General features: G+C 44.2%; 3 protein-coding genes across 7 annotated transcripts in view; all 3 read right to left on the bottom strand.

Annotated features, from left to right (window-relative positions):
• Positions 1 to 1,073: 1,073 nt before the first annotated feature.
• LOC138404225 (uncharacterized) lies at positions 1,074 to 3,973 on the bottom strand. 2 transcript variants are annotated; one of them, XM_069507629.1, is made up of 3 exons: positions 3,777 to 3,973; positions 2,164 to 2,598; positions 1,074 to 2,133 (listed from the first exon to the last, which is right to left on the bottom strand). In XM_069507629.1, the coding sequence occupies exons 2-3, from the start codon at positions 2,564 to 2,566 to the stop codon at positions 2,084 to 2,086; spliced, it is 453 nt and encodes a 150-aa protein (XP_069363730.1). In that variant the 5' UTR covers positions 2,567 to 2,598; positions 3,777 to 3,973; the 3' UTR covers positions 1,074 to 2,083. The 2 variants fall into 2 exon arrangements, with proteins under 2 accessions (XP_069363730.1, XP_069363729.1); XM_069507628.1 differs by having other exon boundaries at positions 1,075 to 2,598.
• Positions 3,974 to 5,404: 1,431 nt separating this feature from the next.
• LOC117994039 (uncharacterized) lies at positions 5,405 to 15,990 on the bottom strand. Of its 3 annotated transcripts, none has more exons than XM_069507817.1 (10): positions 15,891 to 15,990; positions 11,029 to 11,136; positions 9,977 to 10,054; positions 9,222 to 9,348; positions 8,842 to 8,943; positions 7,840 to 7,994; positions 7,386 to 7,443; positions 6,889 to 6,989; positions 6,015 to 6,113; positions 5,405 to 5,555 (listed from the first exon to the last, which is right to left on the bottom strand). In XM_069507817.1, the coding sequence occupies exons 1-10, from the start codon at positions 15,891 to 15,893 to the stop codon at positions 5,475 to 5,477; spliced, it is 912 nt and encodes a 303-aa protein (XP_069363918.1). In that variant the 5' UTR covers positions 15,894 to 15,990; the 3' UTR covers positions 5,405 to 5,474. The 3 variants fall into 3 exon arrangements, with proteins under 3 accessions (XP_069363918.1, XP_069363917.1, XP_069363919.1); XM_069507816.1 differs by lacking the exon at positions 15,891 to 15,990 and adding an exon at positions 12,486 to 12,547; XM_069507818.1 differs by lacking the exons at positions 9,977 to 10,054; positions 15,891 to 15,990 and adding an exon at positions 12,486 to 12,547.
• Positions 15,991 to 16,122: 132 nt separating this feature from the next.
• The window catches only part of Vmat (Vesicular monoamine transporter), a 31,616-nt gene continuing 20,083 nt past the window's right edge, over positions 16,123 to 27,655 (bottom strand). For both annotated transcript variants that reach the window (XM_034982199.2, XM_069507634.1), the window contains 10 exons: positions 26,614 to 26,746; positions 25,748 to 25,806; positions 24,415 to 24,536; positions 23,644 to 23,788; positions 23,226 to 23,327; positions 22,540 to 22,674; positions 21,965 to 22,056; positions 21,465 to 21,648; positions 21,096 to 21,229; positions 16,123 to 20,143 (listed from right to left, as the gene is read on the bottom strand). In XM_034982199.2, the coding sequence (XP_034838090.1) occupies positions 20,078 to 20,143; positions 21,096 to 21,229; positions 21,465 to 21,648; positions 21,965 to 22,056; positions 22,540 to 22,674; positions 23,226 to 23,327; positions 23,644 to 23,788; positions 24,415 to 24,536; positions 25,748 to 25,806; positions 26,614 to 26,746 (1,172 nt within the window). In that variant the 3' untranslated portion in view covers positions 16,123 to 20,077. The remainder of the gene's footprint in view (positions 20,144 to 21,095; positions 21,230 to 21,464; positions 21,649 to 21,964; positions 22,057 to 22,539; positions 22,675 to 23,225; positions 23,328 to 23,643; positions 23,789 to 24,414; positions 24,537 to 25,747; positions 25,807 to 26,613; positions 26,747 to 27,655) is intronic.

Here is a 27,655-nt window from a genome sequence, read left to right as displayed (position 1 = left end):
CATTATTGTTTTATGTGCTACTCTATTTAGGTTTTTCAGATTTTTCAGGAGTTAAGGAAGCTGTAACTTTAAGTGACTTTGCAGAGTCATTTTATTTCGTTTTCAGCTCGCAGGTATTAGTTGAGCAATGTGGTTTATTTATATCCAGGGTTCAAAGGAAAGGCCTATATTTGGGTGCATCTCCTGAAGGTCTTTTGGGACCCGAAATCATTATTGAAGTCAAGTGTTCGTACACAGGTAGGTACCTACAGAGAAGTGACGCCAGAATCTGTGCCATACCTTTGTTTTATAAAATATGTTGTTTTGACATTTAAAATAACTAATTGTTATTATTAACAAATTGTATTCTCATTGAAAGCAATAGAAGTATAATGGACAGAGATGACACTTTTATTCAAGAGATGTTGGAAAAGCTGGATTTTTTTATTTCAATCATTTTAAAACTTCCATAAAGGAGGTGGTTATATATTCAGCCCGAAATTATTTTAAATGTAGGTAGGTATGTTCCGAATTCGGGAATTTGAAATTTGCTGATGGTGAATTGATATTTTAGGTATCAAGCAACAGCTTCATGATTACACTCCAAGCCCGAACTCCTCAAACCTGATGATGATGGTACAGCACTCCTAAACTATAGAGATTCAGGAACTGTTGACTTTGTTGTTGGATTCCAAGTCCCAACTCTTCCATCCTGATGCTGCAAGGCTGAACTCCTAAGCCGTGTGAATTTGGAAAATTTTGCTGGCGAATTGATATTTTACGTACCAAGCAATGACTACTTACACTTAAAAGCTTAAAATAAAAAATGATTAAAGACAGACTTCCAAAACTACTACAAAGTAAAAAATAAATTTAGTTTCTACACGTGTATGTACGAGTATATGGAAGTCGGCGAACATAATAACAGAAACAAGAAATCAAAGCGTGAAGCTCCGTGAATAAGGAGTCCGTGAGTCGAGCTCGGAGTCGGACCCCAAACAGGGGGCCTCTCGATTATCCCACTTGGAGTGGGAGGGGATGTGTAGACCACATGTATCGTATCACGTATGCGTCAGGGTCATGGAGTAGAGATAGAGAAATAATAAAGAATACACATTAATTACACTTATTTATTATTTAACTTATAGCATTAGTCCAGCTGCCGGCTGAACAGGCTGAATGTGCGTGAGTAGGTTCGGTTCAACGACACGCCCAAGTAGTTCCTCTGTGAGCATTGTCGATAGATGTACCTACCTACTACCTAGCTAGTGTACTGCGCAGGTACAACATGTCGATAGAGGTACCTACTACCTAGCTAGTGTACTGCGCAGGTACAACATGTCGAGTTAGTGGTGTATCTCAATTGTCTCAATATCAGTAAGTTTGTATTTGAATATTGAGATACTTGGATGACAAACTCGGAAAAATAATTGTCATACAAAATGGATGGTATGACTGGAGTGTCCTCCACTCTGGCTGTGTCTTGTTGGACCGAGTACTTAACATTACGTAAGCTTCACTGTGTTATCACTGAACAAACGAGGCGGCAGCTGTTGCACTATATGTACTACATATTGATTACAAACTTGTTTCATTAACTTAGTACCCTGTCTCTTATCTCTTATCAAGCCAAAGTCTGTTTCCAAAGAGGATTTGCTCTGAGTATTGCTATTTGCACTTTGTTTAAAAAAAAAAACTAAATGTTGACATTTAGTACACAGATTTTGTGTGACACTTGGCTAAAGTTGAGCAGTAAAGCTAATATATTATGTAGTAATTTATGTAAGTTGTAATAATAGTAACAGATATAGCAGTAGTATAGTAGCAAAGACAGATGAAGTGGAGTGGAGTGGAGTGGAGTGGAGGGTAAACGGCCCAATTTGGTGATCACACTGAACCCAACAAATTCTCTTTGGATAAGTAAGGAGCATGGCTCGCTGTTAACCTAACATTAGAACTAGGTCAACTTAACATTAGGACTAGGTTAACCTAACATTAGGACTAGGTTAACTTAACATTAGAACTAGGTTAACATATAAATGTAATGCAGTACAAAACGAGTGAACAGTCAATGAATAAACTATGACAGGTGTGCGGGGAGCGCTCAGTCGTCCCACTCTTCGTCGTAGGGGTCGTGCGTGGGGCGCGGCGTGGTGGGGCGCGGCGTGGTGGGGCGCGGCGTGGAGGGGCGCGGCGCGGCGGCGGGGCGAGCCTCACGATCTCGCTGTGCAACGGTGCGCAGCAGGATCATGAGGCGCAGCGCGTTGGGGCGCAGCGCGATGATGGAGCGCGGCGCGGCGGGGCGCGGCGTGGTGGAGCGCAACGCGGTGGGGCGCGGCGCGACGAGCGCAGCCAGCGCGCGCTCGGGCCCCGCGCGGACGTCGTAGCCCAGCGCGGCGCGCGTGGGACACTCCTCCACGTGCAGCGCCATCTTCTCCGCCGACATGCGGTGCGTGGCGTTGAAGGGGCAGATGGCGAGCGGCGGGTGGCGCGCCTCGCACTTCACCAGGTGGCGCTGGACGCGCAGCGCGGGCACGCGGTGCGCGCGGTCGTACGGGCACGTCAGCCACTCCGAGTCCTCCTCCATCGTGCTGCAGCCGCGCCGCGCCGCTGCTTCTGCTGCAAGGTGACAAAGGAGAACTACATTATTATTTATGTAATAAATACAATTCTGCATAATGTGTATGGGATTGGTCACTTTTCAAAATGTAGCATTTGAATAATTATTTTCACTAGTGTAGCCACACTAGTGACGAGAGGCCTGGTCACACTAGTGACGAGAGGCCTGGTCACACTAGTGACGAGAGGCCTGGTCACACTAGTGACGAGAGGCCTGGTCACACTAGTGACGAGAGGCAGTCACACTAGTGACGAGAGGCCTGGTCACACTAGTGACGAGAGGCCTGGTCACACTAGTGACGAGAGGCCTGGTCACACTAGTGACGAGAGGCCTGGTCACACTAGTGACGAGAGGCAGTCACACTAGTGACGAGAGGCCTGGTCACACTTAATGGAAAGGATGGGAAGTTGGTAAGGGTGCATGGTGGAGTCACATCGGTACACCTCACAAGTTACGAGGGTTGAGGTGAGTGAGTGAGAGCGTAGGAGGAAGGAGCGAGACAACATCAACATGGTATTATCATAATACTGTAAAGGATATGTAATGCAAGGTGCTGATGCAAAGGGTTTCTGTGACTTATCTCCTGATACTCCTTGTTGCCAGCTAAACCAGGAAACCATGCATACCTACTGTACAGGATACAACGTACAGTCCAAGTACAGTACTTCCACAGCTCGGTATCACTTCATATGTGAAGAAGCAGGACTCAACAAAGTGTCAGGATTAGTTCAGCCGTACGTACTCTTCAACTGTTGTCACTATTTGTATCTTCACATGTAGTGATAGTGAACTAATCACCTGTATCGTTTTGTACACTGTTACTGTTCAGTGTACAAAATGAAACAGTTCTTGGTCGGAGGGACTTGTCAACTTGACAGAGGACAAAACGCAAGTGCTGCAAGTGTAAACTGTAATTATTGTTCTTCTTCAACTCGCAGCTTACTTGATGGGAACTAGTTTGTGGATACGATCACAATACATCACGATCATCACTGTATATTGAAGATCACTGAAGGCGCCTTCGAACTTGCCGCAAAGTGCCATGCGCAGGCAGCGCGACTGCAGCGCTGCACCCGTGCTGCGGCCGCGCTGCAGTTCTTCGATCGAAATTCGAAGGCGCCCTTAGCGCTCTCGCTAAAGAATACTATGGTATGTTGGATGTTCCCGACTTAGGTACCTGGAAAGTGGAAACGACTGGATCACCGATCACCGGCTACAATCGCAGATCACTATATACTAGTCTGATATTCAATGTACTCTGTGCTAGTCTGCTAGAATTACTTATTAGATACTACACTCGAAGTGTGCTCGAAGTCGAATTTTTATGATTTTTATTTAACAACACGTTTTGACATTTAAACGTATTATATTCAATGTACTCTGTGTAGGTACCATGCGCAGATATTTTTTTAAAGTGACTTTACGGCTCTGAATTCTAGTGGTTCTTAAGTGCTCCGTAAACGGTCAAATATGTTTGTGAAATAGTGGTGAAATATTACGTGTTTGCACCATGTTGTCAAATTATTTGATCATGCGTGTTTGACACGTTTGTCAAACAAACTATGTACACTTCCAAATTCTTTGCTCGTGCTACAGTGCGACAAGGCTATCTTGGCGCGTGGCGAATATCAGAACTAACGTTGAATATTCTGAGTCTGTTCTCCAACAGCGTCCCCCTATCAATGTTATTCAAGTGCCAAGAGAGCCTTGCCGCGAGCTTGCCGCACTGTACATGGATGTGATGAAACCAGAGAGGATGAAATCAGAGAGATGATAAAACCACGATGAAACAAACCGACGAATCTGATAGCTCGCTCACTCTAGTTGCCTCTGAATCTGATCAATGTTACCCGTGTCTACTGTAGTCTCAGGAAGTATAGTCCGTACAAAATGACTCCTCTCGCGCAATTTAAGTCTATGGGCCAATTGTCATATCAAAGTACGGAGCATCACAGACCAGGGGGCATCGACCCCATATTTGTAAATAAAACACAAAAAAAAAGTTACAAAAAGTTAAAAGTACATTTTTTTTACTTCATCTAATAGCTTAGAAAAAAATAAGTAAGAACATAACTTAAATCTTTGTATGCTTTTCACAGTATAATATAAAAATTTATTTCTAAAAATTATAGCATTTTAAAAAGTTTTTACTTGTTTTATTCCAGTTTTGTTATGACCGCTTTTCAATCGCCATAAATAATAATCTCTAACTGTGAAATGAACTCCTCGGTTAAAGATTATTTTGGCGATTGAAATGCGGGCCTAATATTCAAAAAAAATAAAAATACAGGGTACCTACGTAATTTCGCGCCAAAAGTGTAGTTCTATGGAACCACTAATAGATGGCGTGACGGTGCATGGTCTGCACTTTATTTGTAGGTACCTATGTAGTTGGGCTTCTTCTCCTTGGAGTCCATAGAGATAGGGAGTCAATGTATTCTGTGGCATCGACATAGGAATACACGAAGTAGTAAGTACATAAAAATTCTTTGGTACGGGGTTTACATTTAGAAAAAGGACCATGAAATCGTACTTTTGACACAAAATTTGACACAAAGTTAAAATGGCGCGTAAATATGTTACGCGTTGTACTCATACTAATCTTATAAAGAGGTAAAGTAAGTTTGTTGGAGGGACCCATAGTAGAGTTAAAATCATTTTGTAAAAGTCAAGTCATTTTGTACGTCATATCGTTATTTGTTTAACATATGTAGGTACTGTGATAAGGCTACAATAAAATAGAGGCACTTCAGTCCCTGTTTGAAGGTAGGTAGGTGCGGGGTAAATAAAAGCCACGTGACCAGGTACAGGTGTATATTGCTACTTGCTGCGCGGGGGGCGCGGCGCTGCGCGGGGGGCGCGGGGGCGTGGGGGGTCAGCCCTTGAAGGCGAAGGCGTACCCCTCGCCGAAGGAGTGCGGGCCGCGCTGCTGCTCGTCCAGCTCGTTGTCGCGGTACTGCAACACCACAACACCACACGTCATCACAACCCATCGCCGGCCCACTACCGAGCACATAATGCGCCACACTGGCCCTGTGCGGCGGACTTCACACATCTTTGACAACACTATGGAGAACTCTCAGGCATGCAGGTTTCCTCACGATGTTTTCCTTCACAGCCAAGCAAGTGGTATTTAATTTCTTAAAACGCACATAACTCCGAAAAGTTAGAGGTGCGTGCCCGGGATCGAACCCCCGACCTCCCGGAGAGGGGGCGGACGTCTTAACCACTGGACTGTTGCAGCCCTGTCACACACATCATATACAAGAGGTAGAGATGAACGTCGGAGTGGCAACCTCGGCTGAGGCAGACGGAGCATGCGACACCCGCACACCCGCACACCCGCACAGCCCCCGCGCTAACCCGCTGCGGACAGGTGCGGGTGGCGTGTGCACGGTGTGAGGTCGGTGATCACCTGTCCGTCGTCGCGGGCGTCAGACGCCCAATTGTTGGTGTAGTGCCGCCCCGCGCCGCTCCCCGCTCCGCTCGCCGCGCCGCTCGCCGCGCCGCTCGCCTGCGGACACGAAGGGTAGAGGGTAAACAGTGCAGCGTGCCGGTGTGTCGTGCCGGCACGCAGAGCCACACACACGGCCGGGTCCACATCACATGCTGGCAGCTGGCCTCGCCCTCCGGTGTTCGGTCCTAGGGCGACTTGCGAACCTGACGAGTCCTTCGTCAAAACCTACATAGGTACGACGTATTGATGACGACACAGGGCGTGCTGTCCGACCTGAACACGAGGCGTATGACTGTACTTTGCACACAAACAACCTCAGTCGGGCTTCTGCACAGGTACATCCAGTCTGACCTGCGCAAACCGTCATGTTGTATCTTTACGCGCTTTGCGATCATTAAGTATAACGAAAACAAAATAAGTATGATCCGTCAACCATCGATGGAGCTACATGAATACGACGCAAGCAATAAGTCAAGTCAATATGTCCACCACCTTGATCCACCGTGGATCTAACGTATTGTCATGTGACATATCGCTGTTCCCGGATCCGGCACGTGGTCGCTAACTGCGGGCCTCGTAAAGGAGCTCGAGTCACTCAGCGGGCGATGGAGAGAGCTACGTGCGGAGTTTCTCTACGTGACCAATGAGGAAACGAGGAGAACCAGAGTAACTGACATAGCTCAACGTTGCGAAGCTGAAGTGGCAATGGGCAGGACACGTAGTTCGTACAACCGATAGACGCTGGGGTCCCGCTGGATGGCGGCGACGTAAGAGCGTGACGTGCGGAAGTCCAGCAGTGGACGAGTATCGGCTGATGATGTGCTGCAGTTACCTGCTGCCACTGCTTGGGCTCGGGGCGCTGCTGGTTGTACTGCTGCTGCAGCTCGTACTGGCGCCGCTGCTGCTCGTACGCCGTCGTGTAGTAGTTGTCCGCTGCAACCAACACCCGCGTTACAACGGAGCACCATACACTAGCGCTCGGCAGCAATCACACTTGCTGGCAAGTGATGATGAAGATGGAGTGCGCTTGCCCAGAAGTCCTCTATTCACTCTTGACTTGAAGGGCGAAGGGCGTCACAAAAAATACTTAAAATTAGAAGAAAAATGGGGACAGGGAAGCATTGAAAGAGATCTTTGCCAATGACCTTTGGATAGATATTTATGAAAATGCTTAGAAGCTCTTGAAAGTGAAAAATGCTTAGATAAAAAACAAATAGGTAAGTAGAGGTGTTCACGATCTGAACAGAGAGTGAGAGATGCTTTGAATGTAACAAACAACAGAACAACAGCAGAACAATTTATTGGATGAGCAGATGAGGTGGTACTCACTCTGCGGCTGCGGCGCCACCGGCTCGGGGCTCTTCGGTAGGTGACTGCCTTCGAGGATCTGTGCAGAGAGATGGAACAGTTAACTAAATCTGTCAGCTTGTACAAAATAAATACTCATCATGCTTGATGGAACGCAATGGCGAATGGCGGAGGTAAGACAATGCTTATATGGATGTCTATTGACCCTTGTCTTGAAGGCCAAGTAACAGACGAGGATCTCCCACTGAACGTTGCGGGATGCGGCAGGTGAGCTGGCGGTGCCGGCTACTATCACTAACATCTGATAATCAACAAACCTTACAATTGTTGTACCAACTAAATCCCTGCTGTTATGATTGTTAGCAATGAGGCTCAGCCGACCGGCTTACAGACCAGGCGGGCAGTCTTCCCCACGCTCCTACCGAGACCCCCGCTGCAGACGTCGTCTCTGGAGTGCAGGCGAAGGTCGGCGTACCTGGAAGCCCTCCTTGCCGGCGCGGTACTTGAGCTTGACGAGCTGGCCGCTGGGGTCCTTGTACTGGTAGGCGCCCACGCGCGACCCGTCCGGCTCGATCACCTCGCCCGCCGCCAGCCCGCTGTCCGACGCGTACTCGAACCGGAACGCGCCCTCTGTGGACGACCAACAGCATCACCGGCGCCTCTCGCCACGAGAGCGGCTCACCACGCTGGCCCAGCGCGCATCGACAGACTTCACACACCACCGTAGTATTGCGGTGACCTCTCAGGCAGGCAGCTTTCCTCACGATGTTTTCCTTCACCGGTAAAGCAAGTGCTGTTTAATGGTTTAAACTCTGCTGCAACGGAACAGTGTCACAGCACAGCCTGGGAACTGTTCCATCACTTACAGAGTAATTCTGCGGGGTACAGTACAGGGCCTGTTGCTTTCGGAAGAGGAAATTATACCGGTCGGCAGAACTAGTGGGGTACATGGAGGCCGCCGCTCGCGAACGATGCCATCAGACCGAGAGGCCCCCACCCAGAAGGGCGGGCCTTCCGCGTACTTTGGTGCACCAACCAAGAAATCGTTACCCGAGAGGCACAGTTCCCCGTGCCGTACCACGGAAAAGAAGCTTTGGTTTGGTTTGGTTTGTTTGTTTGTCCACTTGCTGTGCGCCGTGCGGGCAGGTCTATCCGCGATCTGAAGCTAGCTCTGAGCACAATCATTACGAGGGAGATGAAGTTGTATTAATAGTTTACGAGGCGGAGGTTCTGCAGATGTTGTCTTAGTTCTAGTTCTTTGTTATAGAAACAACCTAAGTATTACAAAATCTCAAGTTTGTAGTCAGTGGTTTGAGCTCATATTATTACTCTTTATAAAAGTAGTATAGATAAAGCTGTAGTTGGCAAGATTTCGGCTTCGTAGAGCGTCGTCTCTGTCACTCATACCTATGTGACGTTAGAGACAAGGGCCTGTCTCTGTGTAAAGGTACGATGTACAATATTTGGTGGCGGGTACCTGAGCTGAGCGACTGCTTGTGGTGCAGGATGGCGGCTTGCTGCTCCTTGCTGGTGCCGTACGGCATCCGCCATGGCTCCGCGCGCCGCTCCTCGGCCCGGTCTGCCAAAATACAACAACTTATACATTACTTCTGTGTGAAAAGGATTTGAATTTTCTGAAGTAGGTAGAGCGTCGCGCCTCGCTAGTCGCTACCTACGCGCCTGCTCATCTTCTGCAATCTTAAGCAATAAGGCCGCCTTTGCATACAAATGTTTGAAGTCATAGTTTCTTTGTTTTGTTTTGGTTTTGTTGTTGTGTGCAATAAAGTCTTCTATCTATAGTATGCGATAGGTCGAAATGACAATCGGGGTACGAGGCGGGGGACGCGGGGGTCGTACCTCTGTAGTTGTAGTTGTCGTAGTGCGACCCGGAGTTGGTCTTCCAGGAAGTAGGGGCGAGGGTGCCCTGCGCCGCCACGTCGGGCGCCGGCCGGAACAGCTGCGGGCCCCCGTAGTGGGGCTCCATCTGCGAGGGACAGCAATTGTTAAGTAGCCACTGACCACCGAACTTTACCACCGATGTGCAAGACGTCGGCCGAGTGGCCATCTGCACGCACGAAACGTTTTGCGTCATCATTCCTCATACGCATGGCTGAGGTTTGGAATACTCTTGTGTTTCCTACCAACTACAATACGGGTATCTTTAAAACAAGAGTGAATAGGCATCTTCTAGGTAAACGCGTCCCATCTTAGGCCACATCATCACTTCCCATCAGGTGTGATTGTGGTCAAGCCCTATAATGAATAATAAAAAATAAAAAAAACCCCCGGCACGACTATCTAGACGACTAGAGCTATCTCTGTAATCTTGTCATTTTCTACTTAATCTTCTATAGGTACATAAAATTCAAAATCCTGCCCGACTGACTGACTGACTGACTGACTTGTATATCAACGCAAAGCTTAAACCGCTGGTCCTATAGAGACATGAAACTCGGAAGATGTGTTTTTGTAAAGAGTAAGTGTTCTGGGAGTAGGTATATATGAAAGTCCTATATTTTTGAAGTTAGATCAGGATTGACAGGACAGGAAGCGGGCGGAAGGCCCATGTCCAGCAGTGGACGCATGCGGGCGGGAGGCAGCCCACCACTCACCATCAGGTGCGCGTCCCGCTGCGAGGAGGCGGCGGGCGAGTCTGCGGGCTGGAACATGGCCCCGTCCGCGCCCGTCTGCTGCTGATGACAACACTATGTTACGATTGATGCGCACAGAATCAACCTGGCTGTTCAGCCTGTACTAGGCACGTGTGGCCCGCGTGTGACCGCGCACGTCCACGCGCGACAGTTCGTGATGGCAATCGGGGTATGAGGCGGGGGGACGCCCCGCACATCCGCACATCCGCACATCCGCACATCCGCACAGCCCCCGTGTTAACCGGATTTTAAAAATATCTCTATGTATAGTACTAGCTGATGTCCGCGACTTCGTCCGCGTGGAATTAGGTCTTTTAAAATCCCGCGGGAACTCTTCGATATTCCGGGATAAGAAGTAGCCTATGACGTCACTCTCCAGATCTATACCCATGCAAAAAATCACGTCGATCCGTTGCACCGTTGCGAGGTGATTGAAGGACAAATCCACAGACCAACAAACAAACACACTTTCGCAATTAATATAATAAGGCAGTGATTGAGTGGCGCTGAATTAGTGCGGCTCATGAACCGTGGCAGCGACACACAGACATACATACCTCGCCGTCACTGGGGTGTGGCGCGCGACCTGTTGCGGCGATTGCTGCAATTACCGATCGTTAGCTAATTACGTGTTCGTAATGTCCATCATATCGGCCAAGTGCGCACGAGCTCTCTTGTAGGGACTTGCACACGACACGGTTGCGCCGCCGCCATCCAGCGGCTGCTGCGACTCGTCTGAAGTCGTCCGTCCACTTAGTGGGGAGTCTCCAACGACTGGGCCGTACGAACGATGTGCTGCGCATTGCCACGTCCGCTTCGCAACGTTCAGCTGTGTCGGCTCTGCTCGTGAATCTCCTCGTTTCTGATATGTATAGGTAGTCCGTACAAAATTACTTCTCACGTGCCATTTTAATTCTATGGGTCTACTGTCTGTACTGACTGAAATCGTACTTTTGACATGGAATTTAACACACAAAGTTAGAATGGCGCGTGAGGAGTTACATTGTCCTCACCTGCGCGAAGGTCTGCGGCGCGTAGTACAGCGCGTCCTCCTGCGCCGCCGTCACCGCCAGCACCGCCGCCAGCAGCGCCGCCAGCACGGAGCACCACAGGCAGATCAACTGGAACGTGCGCACTGCTCCTTACATTGTTGCAGAGGTAAGACAACATCAAGCCGAGGCAGCGCCGTTCAGCCCAAATAGATAATAATATGCCCGTCACTATAACTGACGTCATGTTGGCACCATTGCTTTGTTTGCTTTATTCCATACAACTTAAGGTTTATTTCAGTTTAGAAAAGTAAAAAATCTGTTAAAAAGTATGATCCTGAAAAAAGCATTTAACGCAATCGAAGATTATGTAAAGGATTCCAGCAATGCACGGGACTGCAATTACTTTTTGGCATAATAATTTGACGATTCAAAAGTACTTGTAAAAGTTTGATTATAGTACATTACTGTACGAGACCGGGAAGTAAGCGATTTCTGTTCGAGGGTGAGTTAGACGGCCGAGCCTTGGCGAGGACGTCTATGACATGAGGCCAGAAAAGCACTCGCAATTCGGTAGAGTTCCGAATTCAAACTATAGGTATACGTATAAGCTAAAAAAATGAATATGAAAAATATACAAGATATTCAGGAAGAAAGATTACTCCTTGGATTCTAACTTATCATAGTAACCAAAGAGTATATAATCACTCCGTTTAACTTTTCTGAATAGTTGTGAGGAACAAACACTATTCCAAATTCAAACTTACTTTCCTGGACAGTTCTAGTAATACCTACTGTCCTACTGTCCAGAAATGAAATTCCACACTTACTTTTCTGGACAATAGCGATACTGTCCGGAAAGTTTAACTTTCGAACCAATCTACAGAGTATGAAATGTGCACATTTCATATCATTTTTTAGAAAAATATTTTATTATATGATTTGTAATGGTACCAACATGCCGGCAGACAGCAGGGGACAAGTCGCAGTGACGGTCAGTAGGTCGTATTCCCGACGGGCGACGGCTCCCGGGGAACCAGGGAGCTATTAAATAACCTATAAATATAAATATAAAAATCGTAAAATATATCGTAACTTTGGTTGGCTCCTTGGTTCCCTGGGGACTGGGGACTGGGGACTATGGCACTACAGTGCGCGACCGGAAGTGATGAACAGCGGCCTTTACAATGACATTTCATCTTTGTAGAGCGTTGTCTCTGTCATATGACACTTGCCATATGACACTTTGTCGGTCTCAACGACCGAAACAGTGCTCTACCAATCTGCTGTGTTCTAAAGATCGATATTCATCACTTTGTGCCGCGTACTGTAGTACAGTACATCTTTCTAGTTTGTATGTTATTTCCACTCATGGTTTTTTGGTTGAGTAAAGGATATTTATATTAATTAGCAGCTTCTCGCTGGGACGTCGCGCGTCGCCGTGCGCGTGCGCGTGCGCGTGCGCGTGCGGCGCCACTCACCCGCATGCTGTCCTACGTATGTAATGTCACGCTGGTCACCGAACAACACCGCACGTGCGCACAGACCGACCGGCAGTGCGGCCCTCGCGCGGCGCCCTGTATATATATACATGTCGGCCACGCGACGGCGCGCGACGCGACCGGTCCGGACTCCGCACCGACACGAGCGCGACATGTCGGCCGACACGAGCGGGACATGTCGGCCGACACGAGCGCGACATGTTGGCCGACTGGCGACCGACACGAGCGCGACATGTCGGCCGACACGAGCGCGACATGTTGGCCGACTGGCGACCGACACGAGCGCGACATGTTGGCCGACTGGCGACCGACAACTTTACACTTTCCTTATAATACGGTCATCATCATCACAATTAACCCATTATCGGCACACTACTGAGAACGGGTCTCTGACAGTGCGAAGGGACTAGGCCATAGTCTGCCACGTTGGCCCCAACACACCTTTGAGAACATGAAGAACTCTCAGGCATGCAGGTTTCCTCGCGATGTTTTTCTTCACGAGTGGTATTTAATTATTTTAAAAACCGTTCAAGTGCGAGTCGGAGTCGCAGACAAAGGGTCCCGTACTCTCGTACAAAATTGACATACCTTTGTGTAGAACACTGCAAGTTAATGATGGAATGCGTCATCTATACATATATTTTATAATTTTTATAGTGTTTCACCTACACTTGATGTTAATTATTTTTTCGTGAACACATTTTGTTTTTGTCATGTGTTCGGATTGACGAGAACATACATATTTGTTTACTTGTGCTAGACCTAGCTACCTACTTGCTAATATGATTCCAGGTCACCAAGAAATACCCGACAGGTTTTCTTGACAGACGGACTGCAGACAGACAGACAACAGAGTGATCCTATAAGGATTCCTTTTTCCTTTTGCGGTGTGACTCGCACTTGGCCGGTTTTTATTCTTTGTGTCCCGGAAAATGAAAGAGTTCCTCCGGGATTTGTACACAAGTAATGTACGCAGAGGAAATGACGAGCTTCAATACATTTTGTCTGTAATTGGTAGAACAAAGCCCCACTAGCCCAGCGGCGGACAGAAATCCGAAAGGTCGCAGGTTCCAACGGCCCATTCCTGCTAAATCACAATCTGACATTATAATGTCAGTTAATCAGTCACAATGATCAGTCGCGGCTGTTTTTAACCGACTTCAAAAAAAGGAGGAGGTTCTCAATTCGTCGGAATCTTTTTTTTTTTTTTTTTTTTTTTATGTATGTTCCCCGATTACTCGAAAACGCCTGGACCGATTTTGAAAATTCTTTTTTTGTTAGAAAGGGTATACTTCAAAGTTGGTCCCATTTCAATTTGGTGAAGATCTGATGAACATCTTCGAAGATAGATACTGGAACTCCTCAACGGATAAGAGTAAATTGCTCGCGATCAGTGTAATAGCTTAGTAAACAGTAGATTTTTAACCAGTCATAGCATAATTCCATGGGGCCACTAAAAATTGTGAAATAAAAATTTTTTACAAAAAAAATAAAAACCGACTTCGTTACACAAACACTAAAAATTGAAAAATAATTTAATTTATTACCGAATATATTATGTATACAAGAGTTAATATAGTTCCATAATAATATTTTTTGGGGTCGGTGCCAATGAGGTGCCATTGTGGAGTCCTATAAAAATATGAAGTCTAGACGATTCGCGCAGCTAAAGCTAATTGGCACCGGAACCAAAAAATATTATTATGGAACTATATTAACTCTTGTATACATAATATATTCGGTAATAAATTAATTTATTTTTCAATTTTTAGTGTTTGTGTAACGAAGTCGGTTTTTATTTTTTTTGTAAAAAATTTTATAATGTAACTACATAGGTATCGCGACACCCCGCACAGCCGCACAGCTCCCGCGCTAGCCCGGTGCGGGCGAGTGCGGCTGACGTGCGGGTGTGCGGCGCGTCGCCCCGCCTCATACCCCGATTGCCGTCTCGACCTGTCGCGTAAGTACTGTAGATCTATCATGAAAAAAAATTCAGAATCGCATGACTGTTTCGGAGATTACCCCCTACATACAAACTTACAAACTTCAGTGTCACAAGTTTACATACTAGACGATGCCGTCGACTTCGTCCGTGTGAATTCAGATTTTTCGGCATAAAAAGCTAACTCTGACCTAACTCTACATCAAATTCGGTTAAACTGCTGGGCCGTGAAAAGCTAGCAGACAGACAGACAGATAGACAGACAGACAGATAGACAGACAGACAGATAGACAGACAGACAGATAGACAGACAGACAGACTTTTCTGTGACTTTACTTTTCTTGACTTTCGCATTTATAATATGAAAGTACGGATTATGTATTAAGTATACTAGTGCACAATTACTTGTGCTATAGTGACCTAGGTAGAGACTCGTGTAGGTCACCTAAATACCTGCTGGCTACAGTTTCGGATGTCAGTCAGTAAGTCAGTAACGTGACTCGAGCGCCACCAAGCGGCACCGAGCATTACGAAATCTTACCGACTGTGGACAACTAAAGGAGAGTTATGTCTTTAACGTTACTTCCTGTGGTTCGTCGTTAGGTATAACTGCCAAACTACATTAAGTATAGTTGGTTATGAAAAACCAGCCAAGTACGAGTCGGACTCGCGCACCGAGGGTTCCGTACTACAGTTATATTTTTTTAACATTTTGTACGATAGATCAAAAACTATTTTATGTGTATTAAATAAATAGATATCTGTTTTAGAATGTACGTCCGTACGTACACGAGCTAGGAACTCCCCACTTGTGACTTGGTAGAGACATCTTACTTTGCACGTTGAAATTATTTGTTCATCAGTATTCAGTACCCATATTATTAGAAATGCGAAAATGTGTTTGTTTATTGGTTTGTCCTTCAATCACGTCGCGACGGATTGACGTGATTTTTTGCATGGATTTTAAAGACCTGGAGAGCAACATAGGCTACGTTTTATCCCGGCATGTCTCCCAAGTTGAGGTTTTAGAATAGGTACCTGAATGGACGCGGATGAAGTCGCGGGCATCAGCTAGTACATCATATTTTTTGTAATGTACAAATTCACGTTTTTCGGATTTTCCCCTTTACTTGTGTTGCCTGCCACGTGATGAACGGAAAGTACCCTGTAGGTTTCTTGACAGACAGACAGACAGACAGAAAGACAGACAACGAAGTGCTCCTACCAGAGTTCCTTTTTTCGTTTTGAGGTACGGGAACCCTAAAAAAGAGCTCAGTGTACAGTGTATGTATGAGATTTCACATCTCACCAACGTGGTAGACATCATCATTTCACATCTCACCAGCGTGGTAGACATCATCATTCAAGCATCACAACACAATAAGTAGTAAAATGGAACTAAGTATCCCTTGATTTAAAGTCAAAAATTGAATGCCACTTACCATCAAGGTTTCCGTCTAACTTTGTTCAACATTACGCGACAGGGCGAGATGACAATCGTGGTGGCAGCGCCCCGCACACCCGCACACCCGCACAGCCCCCGCACAGCCCCGGTGCCATCTCGACCTGTGGCGTACTATATGTGCCATGTAACTGGACACACTGAGCTGAGCCCCTCGGAGACGAGGTCGTGGACAATTGCAATAAAACGAAAATCTAGTTCATATACCCACATTTTATTAAAACAACACGACACGAAACGAAAATACTAAACGCAACTTATATTATACCTAACATAATACAACAATCGTTTAAAACTATAATTTAGAGTACATGAAATAAATGACTAGAAATAACTAATCTGATTTCTAATTAAATAATTAAAACATAACATGAGTAAATTAATAATTTTCTAAACGAATTATTATTTCGTACTAAATATCATTAGGTATACAATATGAAACGCTTTAAAAATATCACTAATGACTATCACAATAACATTTTATTAATATTCGGTATAATAATATATAAATAATATTCGTCTAATATTTGAAATATTAATATTTTATAGAAGCTGTATATTTTACAGAGTTTTCAAATTATTACTACCATACACTTGTAGCTCATAGCTCATTTTTTATAGTATGTCTAAATATAGAATATTATATTTTGTACAGTATTGAATATTAAATATTACAATAATGAGTAATATTATTTTTTGATAAAATATTGTACTTAATACGCGTTTCAAATAAGTTGCTGCTCTGTAACTTCACTTCACGATGATTTTATTTTTATTGTAAAATATGAAAACTAAAAATATGTATCAAATGACCTTATATTATTGTGTTCACTCCCACGTACGGAAGTCACGTTCTCCCACTTCACAATTAATTTTCGTATTAATTTTTTGTGATTATTTTGATTTGTAACGTAAACCAACGGCCCAGTAAAAAATATAATAGTCCTATTGGAAAATATATCGGTAGTCAACTTATTTAAAACGCAGTTTTAAACAATATTAAAACGAAAATGAATATTTTTATTTAATAAAAGTATTATACGCTACAAACCAAGCAGTTTCATTGTCTAATTATTAATTTAACTTATACGAGACACGGCAAGGACCCAAACCCAGCTATTGCTTATTTAGTTTTACAATTATTTTGTACATTTTCCAAAACTAACCATCAAATATGAATGATTCAATGAATTTAAGTGTTGATTACTGTAATGATGAGTCAATGCATATGTTATGTTACAACACGGGACACTACACTACTCTACCCTATAATTTTTAAAACACTAAGTAGGTACTATCTAAATATGAATAATCTCTTAAAGTATGATATTACTGCTTCAGAGATGAAAATGAATGCGAAAACGATCAATTTGAAATCATAATTATCTATATCCTAAAATGAATGAGTATATTATAGTGACAAATGAGAAGATAGAATATAAATATGGTTATATTCTATAATACTAATATGCAACGTAGTGAATATATTAATAATATTCCAATATTTTTGTTATAATGTTTCGCCCTATACTTATTACTGGAAGTTTATGTGATTATATTTTCTCAATTTATTACTATTATATCAAACAGCCATCGATAAACATATTAGCTACGAGATGCTTTCTACATGACATTAGAATATTGCTTACCAACGGCAAATACTGATAAAAAATTAACTGATATAAGGGTGAATGAAACCATAATTAATATGAATACAGAATATAGCACAAATAAAAAATATTTTTTGTTTTTTAAATTAATATTAACAGAATAAATACCTAAATAAAACTAGAAATATTTTTTTATTAATATTTATGAACTGAATATTAATATTTGTGATACTATAAATAGGAATTGTAAATATTACCATAAACTCAACATGAGCTGCGTATTATGTAAAAGTAGGTAATAAGTATAAAATCAAAATGTTAATAACTTGTTTCAAATTTTGATTGATTATTGCCATATTGCATATATTTAGATGTATACAAATGCAATGAACAGTTTTGACCACCTGTCTATCTGTTTATCTGGTCTATCTGCGCAGCCATACGCTCATAGAGAGATAGTTACGTCACAGATACGATGATATTGTAACACTGTGGTCATGTCCAGCACTTTTATTAATTAGAGAAATAATCATTTATCATAGCCGGCTTTTATTTTTCGTAAAATAAGTGCAGGTCAGAAGAAATACTAACGGCATATAAATTTAATTACATAAAAAATATAAATGGTTATTTATTATTGTTAAGTACGTGTACTTTATGTGCTGTTTTCAGTTTTTTTTATTTTTTATTTTCACTTCAGTATTCAAAAAAAATTACTACATATGAATGTATTTCTTCTTAATATAAACAAGTGATAAAATAAAGTCCATTGCATTTTAATTATGAATTCTGAGCTGTATTTTTAAAGATTACTAGTTACGAATAATAATGTTAATAAACATAATTTACGAATTTAAGTTTAAATGGTACCGACCTACAATAACATTTTACGCCTTATAAAAATGAATATTTTTATAATTTAAGATACAATATGAGTTCCCTACCATTCAACACACTACTTAACTAACAAACAGATCTAATACACTAGTTATAGGCTACTATAGTATTATAATATTGCCATTCAATATACGATTAAGTATGTAGATGTATAATATGATATATCGAATATTTATGTATGTTAAAAGTATGCGCGGTGAGTTACGCTGTTAAAATATTACTATCAATGTTATAAAAGAAACTAATTATATAAATTTTTCATAAAATAAAAATAATACAAATACCTACCTACCTACTTATTAGTTAATAATATACTTAAATAATTTCCATCAATGAGCTAAAATATGTATACTAATATTTTCTAATTACTGAAATAATATTTTTTGTAATTTAATGATTACTTAATATAAAATTATTATAATCATTCATATTTGACGAAATCATACATAGATCATTACGAGTGTAATAATGCTGGCAATTAAAGGTATTTTTTTAAATATTTGGTCCGTTATAAAAACATATCAAAAACGTGCTCAAATAACATGTGCTTTAAAATATTATTATTGAAAGTATTGTAAACTTATTGTCATAATGTATAAATATAATGTTATTTATTCAGTGTCTTTGTCGAAAGCTATGGCCTAAATATACGGAGAGTGGAGAGAGAAATGTAATTACCAAAATTATTCAAAAAGCAACAGATTATTTCGAAAAATATAGTTGATCACATAATTATGTTTTGTGAGTATAATATTTTCAGTTTAACTGTGAGAATAAAAATATATCCCTTGTGATTAGACTTTAAGTTATAAAGTTATATTATATTGTCTAGATAATAATATAAATATAAACATACAATAAAATATTGTCAAAGTCACGTATGCCAAAATTTAAGTAAACATGCTTTTGCGCTTTTTTATTAACAAAATACGTGACAGAAAAAAAACTATTTGATACTGTATCATTAAATAACTTACATCTAATTCTTGTATATTATTATTTTTATATCGTTACAAAATATTAATACGAGTATTTTGATATTTAGTAATTTAGTATAAAGTACATTGTAATTTATAGACACCCTGACTAAACGGCGATTTAGATATTATATATTAATGCTAACATATACATTATGCATATAGTTAGATATAAGAAATATGTAATTTTTTAGAGAGAACTGGTCAAAGAGTCAGAAAAATTGGTCAATGAATGTAGAAGATTATTGTTTTCTAAGATATATTACTAAATGTATATGAATATTGCAAATTAATAAATAATTTACAAAGCTATACATTATACATACAAATATCAGCAGCAACTACAGTATATTCAAAAATATTTATCATTTTTTTATATAAGTATCTACCTATTATTTCTAAAATGTAAGAGTTTTGGTAGATATTATAATACGTATTTTTATATTTCTAGAGCTACGTTTTAAAAACGTGTATAATATGTAAATTGATATAATTTAGTATCGAATATTTATTATGTTCTCGTAAATATAGATATAATATTATCTATACTTCGTTACAGCTACGTCACTACATTTTTTTGATATTTTTTATATTTTAAGCATTTCGTACCTTAGTCTAAATCATTGATTTAAAAAGTTATAATCGGGCGGGTCTCAAGATGGCGGCGTTGTCACAATGGCGGCTTATTCCTCTTCCTCGTTCTGGTAGCTGACGTAGCGCACCGACGACTTGTCGCTGATGATCAAGTTCTGCTTCGAAAGGAAAATAATTAATAAGGTCAGTAGTTAAGGTAAGGTTAGTAGTTGTATTGTGCGGTATCGGTGGAATTTAAGGTTCGGTTCTTTAAAATTTTCGGAGTTGTGTGCGTTTAAATATCACAATGTTTTAACGGCGAAGGAATAAACATCGTGAGAAAAACTGCATGCCTGAGAGTAAGTATTTCTCAATAATGTTATTGGCAGTGTGTTAGTCTGCCACTACTGGGTTTCAAGAGATCGGTGATGTGCAGCAGAAGAGATGCCGGGGAGAGAACTGCACCCTGAGGAACACCCGCATCGACGGCCATTAGGTGAGATAAGCAGCCGTCAACGACCACCCAAAATGACCTCTCACTCAGTTGTAAGAACCAATGGGTATCCCGTCTGCCGGCAGTTTACTGAGCATACTGCCGTGCCAGACCCGGTCCAAAGTCTTAGCGATATCGAGAAATACGGCAAGCACTTCATCATAATCTCTCAATGGCTTCGCCCCAAGTACACTAGCATCTAGTGTATCTACTTGGATGATCGGTCAGCGCGGTATGTTCTAGTGACAAGAAGATCTCGCTGACCGATTCATCTGAAAGCCGCAGGTACTGACTGATGTTCTAACAGGAGAACGTTTTCTTCTAAGTATGCCAAGAGCTTATTGTTCAGTTCACGTTCCATATCTTTGCAAAGGATGGACGTGATGACAATTGGTCTAGAATTGGCCGAATTTGTACGACTCCCTTTTGGTACCGGTACAAACATTTGCAAGTTTCCACGATTCAGCGCCTTGCTCAGTTTCACAAGAGACGCGACACAAGCGCGTTAGTACAGGAGACAACTCAGCTACAGCTGGCGTCACTCACACCGAGGTTCTCAAGAGTTTTGTGATCTGATGCTAGTGTATGCGTGTCTCCGGCATGTGGAGTGGGAGCGGCATGGTGTGATGGCGTACCTGCTTCTCGTCGCGCGCGGGCGGCGCGCGCAGCATCAGCAGGCAGGGCGCGTAGGCGAAGTTGAGCACCGCGATGATCACCAGCATCCACTCGAAGCCGATGCTGTTCACCAGCGCCCCCGAGAACGCAGGCCCTGACCCCGCGGACAGACAATATTGGCATTAATGAGGAAGTTCACCCGCGACAGTTCCTGAACTCTTACTGAACTCTTACAGTTTAGGAGTGCTGCACCCTATATCATTAGGGTTGAGGAGTTGGAACTTGGAATCCAATCATGCAGTCGTTGCTTGGCATATCAATTTACCACCAGCAGTCCCTAAATCCTCATAACTTAGACGGGCAGTTACTTTGCAGAATCATCAACTCACCGACAGCGTAGCCCAGGCAGAAGGCGGTGTCGCCGATGGCGTAGACGGAGCCGTAGACGGCGGCGTGGCGGATGTCCACGAGGAAGCCCAGCTCGGGCATCATGCTGGAGTCCACCATGCCGATGGCGAAGCCCAGCCCGGCGTTGGGGATGATCAGGTGTTCCAGCTTACGAGCCATCGGGATCTGGTGAGATTCATGCAAAATTTGGCATATGAGAGAGCCGTGAATGGTGAAAACGTCCACCTCATATTCGGAAGATTGAGACAGACGCACACACACACACACATTTAACTTTTGGAGCTATGTGCAAACATCGTGAGGAAACCTGCATGCCTGAGAGTTCTATATAGTTTACACTTTGCCAGCGTGGCAGATTATGCCCTTCTCATTCTGAGAGGAGACCTGTGCTCAGTAGTAGGCCGGCGATGGGTTGGTCATGATGATGGATGGCCCAAGCACAAACTTTGGGAGTTAGTTAACAAGACACGGTGGAACTCACCAAGATGAGGCAGACTCCAATGATGAGCAGTCCGGAGCACGCGGCGAGCCAGCGCCCCATCTTGTGGCCGAGCGGCCCGAACAGGTTCGTTCCTGGAACCAACCGCGTGGCTCAGTCTAGCTGGTGGTGTCGGCGCTTATCGGTGGTGGGAAACACCTGTGTATCTTCGGGTCATTGTGCACTAAATACACTCGTGTCATGTTAAGTTACGGGGGACAGATATCTGCAAACTTTTCCAGGAGTCTATCGAGACTCCGATACGCGTAATCGGCTACTGCCCCGCTCTAATGCATACACGTAGCATCCACCAGACCTAGGGAACACATCGTCACCTTGAGGAAACTACACTAATCCCAGCCAAGAAAGTGCTGCCGTTCCTGGCACCCACCGTCGTACCCACCGTGGCTGCCGTATTGGCACGGAATTTTAAAATTGGTGGCGATCACAATGGACCGGAGACGGTCTAAGAGATACTGGGGATTCAAGGACCTGCACAGTCTCATAGAAGCAAGAAGAACAAATCTAGCTGACCTGGCTAGGTTCCGGTGGGTCCTTTCATTTTAAAGTTCACTCACCGATGAGGTAGCAGATGCTGGCGGGCAGGAAGGCCACTCCCTGCTGCCAGCGGTGCGCCTGCATGGTGTCCGCCATCCAGATCGGTAGACTCGGCTCCAGCATCGCTATGCCCACGTTCGCGAACGTTATGGCTCCTGTGAACACACACACACACACTCAAGTTAACAATAATTTAATATCTTCACATCCACTATGCAAAATTTGAAATATTATTTAGACCGGATGTATCGGCGCAAATGTGCAATTATGTCGCTCGAATATACTGTCAGATACTAACCAGCACACCTGGTTACGCTCCCCGACCTCTCGAAGGCATATTGACCTGGTTAGTTAAGACATCGCGTGAGTCAAATGAACCGATACCGAAGCCCGCAGGCCATCAACATTTGCAGCACCTTAAGAACTACCACTGCGTTGCCTGTTGCGTAGTCGAAGTGCACCAGGCACCCAGGTGGTGAGGTGGAAATTGCTTTCGGTGGCGTGCGGTGCGGTTGTAGAGAATGGGGGGTGGAATAAGGTCAAACAACTCCTCAAAGCACTCCCCGTTATAAAGGCGGTAGAACACACAAAAACAGCTATATGAGCTATTTATACTCATACGTAAACATATGTTCACCAGCACGTCCAAGGACGGGTACGTCTAAATGCGGAGAAGAAACCCTGGAAGAATGAAGAAGAAGTTTACCAGCGGCGACGATGATGTAGGGGTCCGTGATGAGCGCCTTCAGCGAGGGCGGCTCGCTCTCCTGCCGCACCACGCCCGGCTGCAGGATCATCAGCTGCAGCACTGCCCACAGACATACATACATACTTGAAGAAGGCTCAGGATCAATCAGTCAGTCAGGACTCAGGACGACTGACTGACTGACCTATTAACGCATAACCTAAACTTGAAATTTTGACAGTAAGTAGATTCTTTTTATGATGTAGGTAATTCATTAAGAAAGGATTTTCGGAAATTTCACTCCTAAGTGGGTTAAATAGGGGATAAAAGAGTGTTTCAGGAATTTTGGAAATTCTACCCCATTACCGCTTCTCAAAAAGTGCAATCAAGCGACGTCATGGCGCGGGCGAGGCGGGTCAGCTAGTTGTAATGTACTCACGTCCGTCGCCCAGCGCCAGCGCGGACAGCATGAGGAAGGGCGCGGTCTTGCCCACGAACTCGTACATGAGGCCTCCGAAGGGCGGCCCGATCAGCACGCCCAGCGCCAGCCCGCCCAGCGCGATGCCCATGGCGTTGCCGCGCTCCTGAGGAAGCCATGCCATGCCCTTCAACTGATGTTAAGAGAAGTAACCGCAGGGCAGAAGATTCGGCCACGGCCCGGCTTGTGCACTGCGCCCGGCCACTGATGATGTCAGAGAGTACCGAGACACCCCGCAGCATGCCGACAGCCAGCGTATACCAGGGGCGGCAAGGTACTTAGGGAATTTTGCCACAGCATGACCACTACGCATTGATTATGCCATTTTCAAGCAAAACAGCGTCAAATAAAGGAAAAATCGAGTCCAAATTCCGAGATTTTGATCAAAACGGTAGTACAATAATATTTACAGTAAAGTTTCAAAAGCTTTCATTGCTCCTGTAAAAGTTTATGTCGTGCATTTCCACCGTTATCTTCGCCAGCTCTTCAATTTATTTTGATCTTCAAGTTACAACTAAGCGATCTCTATGTTAGTCATAATGTTAAGCTGGTTAAAGTCCCGGCAAACAACTTGAACATTAAGCAGTGTGGTGGAGGAAACTCCGCGAATCCAGAAAGCAACGGTTGGCTTATCAACCAATGGCGTGCACCCGCGTCGATCGATCAACCAATCGCGAGCACCCGCCACTCGCCAATGCGTCAACGTTACAGGGTATAATTTCAACTACTCACCTTGTCGTCCGGGTACCGCTCCGCCAGCATGCCCATCCCCGACACAGAGGAGCAGGAGGAGCCGATGCCCTGCAGCGCGCGCGCCACGAACAGCACGCTGTATGACCTGCCGAACGCGAAGACTGCCAACACAATACATTGTCCTATAGTATAATGTTGGCTTGCGAAGCTGAAGTGGCACAGGCAGAGCACATAGTTCCAAAAACCGGTAGACATTGGGGTTCCAAGGTGCTGGAAATGGTGACCTTACACTGGAAGGCATTGAAAATCTAGGTGGATAGATGACATCAAAGGAGTCTGCGGGAGCCGCTGGATGGCGGCGGCCAAACCCGTGTTGTGTGGAAGTGCGTGCAAGAGACCTATGACCAGTGGACGTCTATCGTTTGACGATGATGATGTGCATAAAAACATCAATAAGAAATATGTGGGCTTTTTATTGCAACCTTGCAAAAAACGCTTGACGACAATCATGGTTAAGAAAAAAGCAATGATGAGGTCTAGGTCAGAGCATGCTTGCCTAGAAAATGCCTATTCACTTTTGCCTTGAAGGTATTTAGGTTATACGTGGCAGAAATCATGGACGCCGGAAGGGCATCTCACACCTTAGCGTAGCATCCTATCAGAAACGTAGAGCAAAATCGTTTCGTGCAGATTTACACTGCCTTGGAAGTCTTGGAGTTCACGATTGGTCTCCAAGACCCAACTCCTCAACCCTGATGATGTACAGCACTCCTTAGCTGAAGTGATTCAGGAACTGCGAATGGTGGAATATTATTGTAGGTACCAAGCATAGACTACATCCACAACAAAGAGAGGTCCACCATCGAACATCATTTTTATTTAAATAAACTTTTACAAATGCTTTTAAAGTGTGAAAATAATATATTATTGGGTTGGAGCCACTCCCAGTTCCTACCGAGGAGAACCAACGAGAAACTCGGTAAGAATACATATGTACAGAAAGTGACCCAATTCTGCCTTAAGGTTAGCATTGGAAGGGAGTACCTTCGCAGGCAAAACACGCAAGTGGTTGGACGATATAAGGGGGTGGTTGTAGGCTTACTCACCCGAAGTTACAAGAGATGGCTTCACATAGAGAATCTGCCAAACTTGGTTCCGCAGAAGACACTGACGGATACGAGCAAATGCAAGAACAGGAGCCGGCAACAAATATTGTACATCGAGATTTCGGCTTCGTAGAGCGGTGTGTCTGCTACTCATACCTATGTGACACTTCGTCGGCCTCAACGAGAGAGACAACGTTCTACGAAACCCCTATCTCTCTCTAAAGGCCGATGTACAATATTTCCTGCCGACTACTGCAGAGACTTACTGAGAGTGGAGAGGAACATCAGGATGAAGCCGGTGAACATTGGCACGCTGTACCCGATCCTGCAACAGAGTACTGCGTTACACCAACACAGCTGGACATCGATATAACACACCATTAGTTGCCTCGTCTGGTGACAGAAAGGCAGGCTTATATTTTGCGCAACGGATCAGCTTGGCTGTCCAGCGCGGAAATGCTGCCAGTATTCTTCGTACCATTCCACGCGGGCATGATCCGTTTATTCCCTACTCGTGGTCCGATCGTGAAGTCTACTGATCAATCCTTTTATCTAGTGCTTTGGTCTAAAAGTGTGGTGTAAATTGTTCACTTTTCGTTTTGTCTAAATAAAAAAAATTAAAAAAAACCACGGGCAATTCTTTTTGCCTTTTTTGTGAGGAAAATCCATGATACCACCGGCCATGGGGGAGCGCAGTGGTCATGTCGGACTCCTACCGATTATAAACCTCCTACGTGCCCCTAAACACCGTTAGAGGCATGTCGGAACCACAGCACGCCAACCAAAATCATCCTGTGAGCGACGGATCGCCCCGTCCATCATCCACAGGACCTCCCTGGAGGCGAGGTGGAGAGGGAATGTCTCTCCCCGCGAGCCCCAAGGTGGGTCTGCTGCGGCGGCGAGTGACGAGGAGTTGTCGGTCCCCTGTGCTCCGTCGGTAGCGGTGGGATGGAACTTCGTGAGGTTGTTAGTCGGTAGGAGTACCACATAACCACAGTGCTCGCCCGTGGCCGATGGTATCCATGATGGATTTTTCTCACGAAAAGAAGGCAAAATCGGGGTGTGAGGTTGGTGTGCGGGGCCGTCCCCGCCCTGATTGTCATCTCGAGCTGTCGTGCACTACACTAGGTACCTGTGCGTCAGGGGTCCGACGAAGGGGTTCGCTATGAGCTGCACGATGGCCTTGCTCGCGAACATGATGCCCACCGCCACCGTCTCGTGGATCAACTCCTTGTGACGCTCTTCTCTCTTGGAGGTCAAATTCACTGCAACGATAATCATTATCATCATCAACCGATAGACGTCCACGGCTGGATATAGGTCTTGTAGGGATTTCCACACGCCACGGTCTTGCGCCGCCGCCGTCCAGCGGCTCCCTGCGACTCGTCTGATATGTCGTCCGTCCTCCGTCTATGTCGTCCGTCCATGTTCATCCGGACCTCAACGTCTATTGGTTTTCCGAACTCTGTGCCCTGCCCATTGCCACTTCAGCTTCGCAACGTTGAGCTATGTCGGTTACTGTGGTTCTCCTACGGATCTCCTCATGTCTGAATTCTGATTTTATCACGTAGAGAAACTCCAAGTATCTTCTAATGGTGTACAATGATATATTTTACTTTCCTTTTAGTTTACTTTTAGTTTACTAATACTTTAATGAAATTGGAGTCTTTATTGGATCTTTACAATAACAGTTTTTAAATTTAACTCTTGAATAAAATATAAGTAATATTTAAGTTGATTCAGATATGATAGAGGTTAATAGATATAGTATAGACCTACCTACAATAGAGAAGTTTAAAAACTGGTGCGTCAAATGATTCCAAGGCCGTTAAATAGTCCGGTTATATTAGGATCGTGTTCAAATAACAAGGAAATGCTAATACTTAGAGGTGTAATGTAGATTTTAGTTCCTGCCCAGATCAATGCTTGTGTAGGTATAATATATAGAGCTGCGAGCTGCGCGTGCGCAGATCTCACACGTCGGCGAGTTGGCGGTAATGGCGGCAAGTGACGAGCACGTGTCCTTCGCCTTGAACGATAATATTTTGCGTGACTTGTCGCAGTTCGCCACAGTTAGGGAACTTGTAAAAACAACATCGAGGCTTCCACATCACTGGCAGGCGTCAAATGTTAGTATATTTGACGCTAGGTAGCCTATGAATAGCCTACAGTAC

Source organism: Maniola hyperantus, chromosome 26 (genome assembly GCF_902806685.2).
Source record: "Maniola hyperantus chromosome 26, iAphHyp1.2, whole genome shotgun sequence".
In the NCBI taxonomy this organism is placed as follows: Eukaryota; Metazoa; Arthropoda; class Insecta; order Lepidoptera; family Nymphalidae; genus Maniola; species Maniola hyperantus.
This window is presented reverse-complemented; position numbering and strand designations above follow the sequence as displayed.

Coding starts and splice junctions, on each gene's coding strand:
- LOC138404225 (XM_069507628.1), bottom strand. CDS start 2,566: ATGGAGGAGGACTCGGAGTGGCTGACGTGCCCGTACGACCGCGCGCAC.
- LOC117994039 (XM_069507816.1), bottom strand. Junction 7,444..7,839: donor CCGGCAAGGAGGGCTTCCAG/GTACGCCGACCT, acceptor CTCTCTGCACAG/ATCCTCGAAGGCAGTCACCT. Junction 5,556..6,014: donor ACGCCCGCGACGACGGACAG/GTGATCACCGAC, acceptor GTGGTGTTGCAG/TACCGCGACAACGAGCTGGA.